This window comes from Leptonotus elevatus, chromosome 10, assembly GCF_054856555.1.
Source record: "Leptonotus elevatus isolate MCC_2025b chromosome 10, RoL_Lele_1.0, whole genome shotgun sequence".
Lineage (NCBI taxonomy): Eukaryota > Metazoa > Chordata > Actinopteri > Syngnathiformes > Syngnathidae > Leptonotus > Leptonotus elevatus.
The window spans coordinates 9,007,555-9,018,096 of NC_141248.1; the positions used below are offsets into that span (position 1 = coordinate 9,007,555).

At 43.7% G+C, this 10,542-nt stretch overlaps 1 protein-coding gene across 2 annotated transcripts; it reads left to right on the forward strand.

Annotated features, from left to right (window-relative positions):
* Nucleotides 1–340: 340 nt before the first annotated feature.
* On the forward strand, nucleotides 341–10,196 carry LOC147166955 (serine/threonine-protein phosphatase 4 regulatory subunit 2-B-like). 2 transcript variants are annotated; one of them, XM_086087922.1, is made up of 9 exons: nucleotides 341–476; nucleotides 1,079–1,160; nucleotides 1,271–1,441; nucleotides 3,564–3,657; nucleotides 3,739–3,776; nucleotides 3,861–3,935; nucleotides 4,021–4,167; nucleotides 4,253–4,557; nucleotides 8,706–10,196. In XM_086087922.1, the coding sequence occupies exons 1-9, from the start codon at nucleotides 443–445 to the stop codon at nucleotides 9,104–9,106; spliced, it is 1,347 nt and encodes a 448-aa protein (XP_085944048.1). In that variant the 5' UTR covers nucleotides 341–442; the 3' UTR covers nucleotides 9,107–10,196. The 2 variants fall into 2 exon arrangements, with proteins under 2 accessions (XP_085944048.1, XP_085944050.1); XM_086087924.1 differs by lacking the exon at nucleotides 341–476 and adding an exon at nucleotides 587–730.
* Nucleotides 10,197–10,542: the final 346 nt, after the last annotated feature.

Consider the following 10,542-nt stretch of genomic DNA (forward strand, 5'->3'; position numbering starts at 1 on the left):
TTTTTCTTGGCTGTGAATGGTTATTTATTTATGTTGGTCTGTGATTTTATATGTGTGGTAGTCAACTGGAAAAGGCTGCAGCACATCTGTGACTTTAATGGGGATAAGTGGTACAGAAGATAGATAGGTGGATGGATGGATACTAATACACTAGTTTTAAATGTAGTTTTACTGAATATAACCAAACATTTTGTCAATTTTATCAAATTGAATTGATGAACTAGTGTGACTCAATTATCGTTTTAAGAAACTAACAGATGTTTGATTTTATTTTTGTCCCGTTGCCTTTCACTGTGGTTTCCAGGCAGTGACCTCACGGCGCCATATTAATATGCTCCCTCCTCCTTCCCCTGCTAGATGTTAGCTTAGCATAGTTTAGCACTAGCAGCTCGCTGCCAGTCTGCTTATCACATCCACTGGGCTGACAGAGGGCAACGGCGTGATGGAAATTGACTCGCTTCAAGAGGCGCTCAGAGGTTTGTTCAGCTGATTTAGAATACTTGAATAGTCACTGGTACTCTCGTATCCGTGTGCTCGTGTGGTGTTCATATTGCCGAACGACAAAGTGACTGGAGCGCACAGGCTAATGTCGTTGGCTAGCTGCTGCTCGTCACTAGCTAACATTTAAAGCTGTTTCACGGAAATGGTTCGCTGTCTATCGACTACTCAGGAAAGCTCACTGTAATATTTTTCTTTTAGTCAACCCGTTAGCTCGACTGTTTTTCTCCAGGTAGGTCAAAACTTGCTCGCTAAAAAAAAGAGAAGAAGCCAAGATGAGTTATTCAACAGTGTGGACGGCTACTGCGAGACTGTCGTTTGCCGGCTACGCTGTTTGAGCATTTAACTTAAGCTAGTGAGCTAGCTTGAATTATATGATTCACGGACATATTACAATATGTGCATAACGACCACCATTGAATGACGCACAAGCAACGTTGTTAAAACGGGAGAATACTGTCGGTATTACATATGGATGATTAGTAATTAGTTAATTATCACCGGCTATGGAAAGGCATTTTCCTCAGGCAGTTTCCTGACATGTACACAAATTTACTCAATTGTCCCTGTCCTCCTTCAGACTTTGAGAAGAAAACAAAAAGCGAGCCATGTCCTATATTGGAGCAATTTTTATGTCACATCGCCAAGACTGGAGAAACCATGTAAGGGAACATTACAATCGTCCCTGCCATAAAATACATACATTGTGCCTAAACTGCCTATTGTACTTTGTCACCAATGTCTAAAGCTACTCTTTCCATGTTTCCTATAGGGTCCAGTGGGCTCAGTTTAAGAACTACTTTCTTTTTAAATTAGAAAAGGTCATGGATGATTTCAGAGCCTCAGCTCCTGAGCAAAGAGGACCTGCCAATCCCAATGTGGAGTCAATTCCATTTGAAGATATGAAAGAGAGAATCTTGAAGATTGTTGAAGGATATAATGGGTAGGTAGCCTTTACATTTGGCTTTTCACAATGTGCATTTTTGGGGCAGATCTGTCAGCTCAAATAAACCGATCCAATCACAGGATGGCGCAATATGTTTTAGGGCTTAACGATTAGTTACATTGCAATTAGTTGCAATATAATCACGATATGAACATGTTTTATTTGTTCATCGCAAAGCCTGCAACTTGACTGGTCATTTGGAGTGGAGCGGTTCACAGTATATTGATATGTTTTTGTATGTATTTTGTTAGTGGATTAATCACTGATAGTAATCGTTATTTGTCGACTAATCGGATCATTTATCAGGGTTTTTCCTGTGTACAAAATTCAGAGGCAACCACCTCCAGCCTGAGCCACTGATATCGCTCATTTGAGCTCGGCAGCAATGTATTTTATCTGCAGTTGCAGTGTTGCACCACTATGGAGGCGCTATATCAACAGCAGTGCACCGGAAAGCCCTGAAGCAACAACCGAAGAAGAAAAAGCTTTCTTTTTTTTTTTTACTTTAATGTACTGAAGAAACAGATCATGGAGCAACCGTTGCACACGGCCATTTCCTGGTTGCAAGGCAGGAGTGGCGCGCTCCAGCCATTGCCAAAGTATAAAAAACACAGAATATACAATAACCCCCCGCCCAGGTAACCAAAAAAAAGGGGGTGGCAAGGAGTTTCGTTTGAATATTGTTAGAGCCATTATCTCTAAAGGGAGTTAGAATTGCTTATTTATTGATTTCATAGAGAAGATTAGTTAAGTAAATAGTGTGGCAATTTATGTTTTGTATGCCCCCCACTGGCCAGGTATGGCTACTACATTTATATGTGTGCGCTTCCTGCTGGGTAAAGGTTTAAAAAGCAAGATGCCTTAGCTCTGGTTGTGTGTGTGTGTGGTAGGGGAGATACAAGCTATAGGCAGGCTCTTCGACTTAAGGTTTTTCAAGTGTTATTAGCATTACTCATGATATTCTGCAATATTTCTAGCTGAAATGATTAGTTTTGTTTATGAATCAACTCCTCAAACTACCCAACATGCATAACCCGTTTCCTGACCTCATCGCCTGAGCAAACAATTGGTGAGTCAAATGCATTGAAGCCCTGCTGAGACCTGCACTTCAATTAAGAAAATAGAAATATTTTGAAAAATGGCAAAAACAAATTGAAAAATGGCACACACAAATATAAAAAAAATTTTCATTGACAAATGAGCAAAGGTTGATTTGAAAAAAATAAATAACAATGTACATAGCTGTTTTAAAAACGTGGAGCCTATCATATCTGGCTTCGGGCAGTAGGTGGGGTACACCCTGAACTGGTTGCCAGCCAATCACAGGGCTCACAGAGACGAACAACCAATCACACTCACAATCACACCTATGGACAATTTGGAGTGTTCAATTAACCTGCCATGCATTCCTTTGGAATGTGGGAGGAAACCGGAGTACCCGAAGAAAACATGCAAACTCCACCCAGGAAGGCCGAAGCTCGGACTCGATCTCACATAGAATCAAAACTAGACAGACAAAATACAACCATATCTATAACCACATAATATGCCAAAAACATTGTCAATGCTTTAAATGCTGCTGGATTGTTAAATAATAGATTTAAATTTCAGTGACCAATTTGATACATTACGCAAGAAATATCGAAATTGCCTCACTTGTATGCAACCCATCTTTCGAATTGGTAAATGGACTGGACTTATGTAATGATATTTACCATACCAATAATATACGAATAAAACCTATGATCGTAGACTAGTCTAAAAATCACACAGGCCTCTGTGCTGTAAGGAAAAGCAACAAAAATATTAAAAATAATAATAATAAAGAATTCAATCGAATCTAATCACCACCCTAAAATCTAAAGTCAAATCGAATCGAGGATTTGGAGAATCAAGCCACCCCTCTATTGTCATCTAGCCTGGAAATCCAGACTCACTCGCGGTTTTGCCGTTGCTCACTAAGATGACGTCACGCAAATACACAAATTTGATTGGCCGGCCTGTTTTCAGCCGGAGCCAAATTGCTGTCTATGGACGCCTGTCCAGACCCACTTTCTCTTTCAAGAAAGTGGGTGTGGCTTGCCAGTCTAATTGTCATCTGCTGTTTTCCTTATTTCAGAATTCCCTTCACTATACAGCGCTTGTGTGAGTTACTCACAGAACCCAAAAAGAACTACACCGGAACAGATAAATTTCTTCGAGGTGTGGAGAAGGTTAGTGATCATGCAAATTATTTTTGCTTTTTTATTAACAGCAAACTGTGTCCTAACTAATATAATTCATTTTTCATGTAGAACGTAATGGTGGTGAGCTGTGTTCATCCAACATCAGAGTAAGAATAGTCATCAAAACGGCTTATACAAATGTTGTGAAACCTAACTCTATTGTGACTTGCGCGTTGCTCACATGTTTGCAGAAAGAACGGATGCAGTGCTGTCAATAGAATGAATGGAGTCATGCTTCCTGGGAACACATCTTCCTTCACAGAGAGGTTGGGTTCAACTCTGTTATAGTTACCGTTGTTTTAATGGATCATCCTTACCTAGTCAACGACATTGTCCTTTTGGTATTTTCAGAAAAGTGAATGGTCCGGGAACTCCACGGCCTCTCAATCGACCAAAGTTATCTCTAGCCAACTCCCTTGCAGCTAATGGCCTGCCTGACAGCACAGAAAACAAAGACCTCAAAACAGACCAAGAAAGTGTTAAAGATATATCTGGAAGGTATGTCAGAATGTGTGCAATATAACCTCCTTACTCCTTATTTGGAAGGAATAAATCCACAATCCTGTCTAACCTTTTGTTTTAGCGAGGTTTCCGCCTCGGGTGATAGTCTGGGGAGTTCGGCAAAGAACAAACACTCAGACACAGAAGAGGACATGGAATCTGAGCACTTGGAGGTGAAGAGACTTAAGTTTGGAAAGGATGACGATGAGGAGGAGGAAGACGATGAGGAGGATGGAGAGGATGAAGAAGAAGAGCAGGAAGTGGAAACGCCAAAGTCTTCAAATGCCACTTGCATCTCAAAAGAAGCAGAAGCCATGGTCCAAGAGCAAGAAGACAAAGTCAGTTGCAAGGAAGCCTCTTGCAGTGCTACAGCTGGTAAAGACCAAGGTTTGTCTTTGTAATTTTGATTTTTCACTTGGTTCTTGATACAGTTTGTGTTTTTGCTTTCAGGGGGTTATCAATGGTGATGAGAGGTTGAATAAGCCAATCATATTCGCCATTTAGGATTCAGCGTTTGAGTATAACCCAAACATATGTGGGAAAACCTTGAGTTTTCTTTGAGAAGACACATTTTCCATCGCATAATATTACAAAATGCTCACACAAATTTGGATGAGCATTACAATTAAGCCTGGTCATTATGGACACTCCCACTCAGTTAATTTAATGTTGGAAGAAGTAGTAGACAGTAGTGATGGGACAAGTTGTTGCGGGGCTTTGAAGCATATATCAAGAATTTCAGGAAATATTTTGTGAAAATACATATAAAATTGTGATTTGTTTATTGGCAAATGATGTATGAAGTAGGGCTGAACGATTAATTGCAATTGCAATTAAGTCACGGTTTAACAAAACGCGATTACATAATCATGAAAAGCTGCAAAAAAGAAGGAAGGAAAGAAGGGGGGAGCAGGAACGTCACCGCTGTAACTAAAGCATGGCGCCATAAATGCACGGAATTTTGGTGAGTTTTTTTTGTCTCATGAGACCTTGAGACGAGTGTTTAATCTGTTTGATCTTGGTTTGAAAACACTTCACCTTTGTGAGTTATGACTTTTCGGCTGCCGTAGTGTCGCGCGTTTTGTAAACAGAGTGTACACGCAAGTGTGTGGCCGGCAGCGGCTGATAAATTTGAGTTGTCCTATATTTATGTGGCTATATTTTGTGTCGTCCGATTTCCATCCATCCATCATCTACCGCTTATCATCATCTACCCGGGGTCGGGTCGCGGGGGCAGCAGCTTTAGCAGGGAAGCCCAAACTTCCCTCTCCCCAGCCACTTCAACCAGCTCCTTCAACGAAATCCCAAGGCGTCACCAGGCCAGCCGAGAGACATAGTCTCTCCAGCGTTTCCTGGGTTGTCCCCGCGGCCTGCCGCTAGTGGGACATGCCCGGAACACCTCTCCAGGAGGCATCCAAACCAGATGCCCGAGCCACTTCACTTGGTTCCTCTCAACGCAGCGGAGTAACGGCTCGACACGGAGTCCCTCCCGGATGGTCGAGCTTCTCACCCTATCTCTAAGGGAGAGCCCGGATGCCCTGCGGAGGAAACTAATTTCGGCCGCTTGTATCCGGAATCTTGTTCTTTCGGTCACGACCCACAGCTCGTGACCATAGCTGAGGGCAGGAACGTAGATCGACCGGTAAATCGAGAGCTTTGCCTTTCGGCTCAGCTCCTTCTTTACCACAAAGGATCGATACAGAATCCGCATCACTGCAGACGCTGCATCAATCCGCCTGTCGACCTCCCGCACCAACCTACCCTCACTCGTGAACAAGAACCCAAGATACTTGAACTCCTCCACTTGGGGCAGGATCTCATCCCCGACCCGGAGAGGGCACTCCCCCGTTTTCGGACTGAGGACCATGGTCTCGGATTTGGAGGTGCTGATTTTCATCCCAACCGCTTCACACTCTGCTGTGAACCGCTCCAGTGAGAATTAGAGATCACGGCTTGAAGAAACCAACAGCACCACATCATCTGCAAAGAGATGCAATGTTGAGGCCACCAAACCGGACCCCCTCAACGCCTCGGCTGCGCCTAGAAATTCTGTCCATAAAAGTTATGAACAGAATCTGTGACAAAGGGCAACATTGGTGAAGTCCAACCCTCACTGGAAACTAATTCGACTTACTGCCAGCAATGTGGACCAAACTCTGACATCGGTCGTACAGGGATCGAACAGCCCGTATCAGGGGGCTCGGTACCCCGTACTCCCGAAGTACCCCCCACAGGACTCCCCAAGGGACAAGGTCAAACACCTTCTCCAAGTCCACAAAGCACATATGGACCGGTTGGGCGAACTCCCATGCACCCTCGAGGATCCTGCCGAGGCTTTACCACACTGCTCCTCCTGAATCCGAAATTCGACTTCCCGACAGACCCTCCTCTCCAGCACCCCTGAATAGACCTTACCAGGGAGGCTGAGGAGTGTGATCCCTCTATAGTTGGAACACACCCTCCGATCCCCCTTCTTAAAAAGGGGGACCACTACCCCAGTCTGCCAATCCAGAGGCACTGTCCCCGATGTCCACGCGATGTTGTGGAGGCGTGTCAACCACGACAGCCCCACAACATCCAGAGCCTTTAGGAACTCCGGGCGGACCTCAACCACCCCCTGGGCCTTGCCACCGATAAGCTTTCCAACCACCTCAGTGACTGCGACCCCAGAAAAAGGGGAGCCCATTTCAGTCCCCAAACCCTGCTTCCTCAAAGGAAGACGTGTCAGTGGAATTGAGGTCTTCGAAGTATTCTCCCCACCGATTCACGACGTCCCGAGTCGAGGTCAGCAGCACCCCATCTCCACTATACACAGTGTTAATGGTGCACTGCTTTGCTCTCCTGAGACGCCGGATGGTGGACCAGAATTTCTTCAAAGTCGTTTCCCATGGCCTCACAGAACTCTTCCAATGTCCGAGTTTTTGCCCCAGCGACCGTCGAAGCTGCATTTTGCTTGGCCAGCCGGTACCTGTCAGCTGCCTCCAGAGTCCCACAGGCCAAAAAGGCCCAATGGACTCCTTCTTCAGCCTGACTGCATCCCTTACCGCTGGTGTCCACCAGCAGGTTCGAGGATTGCCGCCACGACATGCACCAACCACCTTACGGCCACAGCTTCGATCAACCACCTTACGGCCACAGCTTCGATCATCCCCCTCCTCACGGAGGAGGCGGGACTTCCGACTTCCTGGTTTTCACACATCAGCTTTGTTTCCGATTGGGCGTTCCCGTCAACGGGTGCGAATGTGTAGTGAGTCTGTCTCAGTTGTCCAAAGAATTTCATAGAGAGTTGAGATGCCCTGCACGTTCCCGCCGATGGGCGGGAGCGTGTGGCTGGGTGGCGCAGGGGTGGGGGTGCGAGTGTTGGAACGCAGCCATTAGTGGCCGAAAACAACGCTAATGTGTGAAACCCGGAAGTCCATAATATCTGTGGCCGATAATTATCGGCAATTATCCACCAATTTGACGTCATACAGATAAACCAGATAACAAAGAAATCCGCCGATAATAATAGACATACTACATTGGTCCATCATCTCGTGTATGAAGTATTTTAAGCATCATCGGCTGCAAGTTGGTCTACCCTTCTGGAAGCTACTTCATGGGTGAAAACTGATCCAAGGTCAGCAAAGACGCTACTGGTGAACGAGAGAGTACGTGCTCGCTGTCGCTGCTCGCCTGGTGGGGTGGTTCTGTTGGTAGCATCTTGGGGCCCATTTACCAATTCCAAATGACAGGGACTCGCCGCAACTTACAGACGGACTTGATTCACTCAAGATAAACTGAGCGAGAAGTGTGCAGACATAAGTCTGGGATTGGTGGATAACGATATGAATCAATGACTATCATAATCAATGTATATGACTGATGCGTTTAGTAAGAATCAATGGGGATGAGATACTAATAAGCCATGGCTTCTACCCGTCATCCCTTCTTTCAGATGTCAATGTTGCAAATGTGATCTATGTAACTTGTTGTAATAATGTGTCAGAAAGGAAAAATGAATTAAAAAACAAAAATGATCTGTATGATGTGAAAATGGTCGATCATTGCCTATAATTATTGGCCATTGATATTATCGTGCATCCCTATTACTATTGTACAAATCTCAATTCCAGTGAACAAGGTCTGACATTAAGCCCTTTTTGAATGGTGGGCAGCTGAGCCCAGTTGTGGTAGCACTGTCTGAACTGATTCCACCCCTGTATCGTCACAATTTCATATGTTGCCTTGATTATTTAATATTTAGCCTTTATATTGCATTGCATTGCATTTAAATTTGGTTAAGTGCAAACATTTTCTAGCCATTTATAAAAAAAAAAAAAAAGTTAAGATATTATTTTGTTTTCTGTTTTGGCCAAGAATTTTCAGTGTGTTGCATCCCTAATTAATATTTATTTGAGCAATTTCAATTAGTCATGATTCATGAATGCAATTGTACTAATCATTTAGTGCTTTATATGTGTATAATACTGTGCATCTTTTGGCATTGAATGAATTGAGGACTGAAAAGTACATTGTCCCACTCTGTGTTACAGAGCCAACAAGCAGCACTCAGGCTGAAGCATGTCCAGACTCCGGCCCGGATGAAGAGCAGGCTGAAAGGGAGTTGCCGAGCAGATCGCAGCACGTCGTCAGTGACATGGATCAAACGGAGCAGCCGGAATCTGCCGGTGTTGCCAGAAGCCCTGAGACCAGTGCAGACAGTGAGGAGAGTCACAGTGACCCAGTCAGCAGCAGCTGTAGTAGTAGCAGCAGCAGTAGCAGCAGCAGCAGCAGCAATAGTAGCAGTTGTAGCATAGACGAGAGTGCCGAAGTGGCCGGTGAAGACGTCTCACCCACTCCATCCAGTAGTACAAATGAGCTACCTACAGAGGGCGCCATGGAAAGTGCCAGTGTGGACATGGGAACCCCGGACGAGCCCATGGAGCAAGACTAGACTGACTGAAAACCCCCACCCTACCCTGTAGTCATGTGACAACCACAAACCAGCTTGTCCTTGAATCCAGCTTGACTGTCACTGGGAATGAGGATATCTTCACCTCATATACACAAACGCCTCGTCCGCTTTTGGACGCTCCTCTAAAATGGCTACCTGGCATTGATGTGATCAAACTATTAATTGATAAGAACTTCTTTTTTTTTTTTTTTTAACTGGAATATGTTATTGATCTTGTTATATATAATTTTTTTGGCTAAAGAGTTGGTTTAAGCGGCCTTCTTTCACAGTTGGAATTTTTTTGTGTGTTGGAATGTTTTGGTGGGCTGTGGTGGTCATTTAGGTTTTTTTTTATGCCACTCATTCCATTGAAGGCAGGATTTGTATGCTGTGTCTCCTTGAAGCCAATTAGCTTCAAGCACCAGACTACAGGAGTCAGCTATTGCAGTTTGTCTTTTTCTTTCCAAAGCACAACTTGAAGGTGCTAGAGTTGCGCGTTGACCCAAACCCAGTCCCACACCACCACTTTCCTGTTTGGCTGAAGGCAACATGTTTTTGAATTCACGTCTCCATCTTAGTGAAAGGGGTTATCTTCTCAGTGTGTGCCATGATTAGAAACCTAATTTTTGCTTGATACACTACCAATCTCACAGGTTCATATGCTTCATTGCAGAGGCCTCCTCTGGAAAATGGCACGTGGACGCATAAAGTCACCATAATTTATATGATGATTTCAATCCTATTGGTTCTTTTTGGAGTTTGTTTTTGTTTTGTCTGCCGGTTGTAGTTTCCAAAACCAGCTGTAAGTACAAAGATGACGTCCGCTTTCTTTGTATCGTGATGTCACATTCGTTTCACCGACTGATTTCAGAGCAGTCGCTGGTTGCAGTTCTCCACCTATTTCTGCAACTGTACTTTTTGATATTTAGGATTTTAAATTTATGTAAAGTAGATTTTTGTAGATTGTAATACAGTATGTGTTCACTGCCTTTGTGAAACCATATATAATTGTATAATTTCTGTGTATACTCTGAATGCTTATGCTTTCAAATGGAGTATTCAGAAACAGCAATAAATGTTAACATTTTTATGTGTTGGTTCAACTTACATTTATTGTACAATATATCACCCCCCCTCTTTGCCTCATAAGTATAGAAATGTAGTGAATATGTATACATTAATTTACTTAAACATGACATTTTGACAGATAAACACCATCTGACCAGCAATGACTTTCACTTCTACAAAAAAAGACAAGTTGTCTATGACTGAATACAACCCGTTGGTGCTGCTGTTAAATTCTTGTCACACATCAGTTCAGAGTGATGGAAGGTTTGTTTTGCAAACCACTCCAATAGAAACGGGTCATAGGGTAAGAATTAAAATCCACCGCATGATGGCCCTTTGTCCAATAAAGTAAAGAATAATTTTCTTAA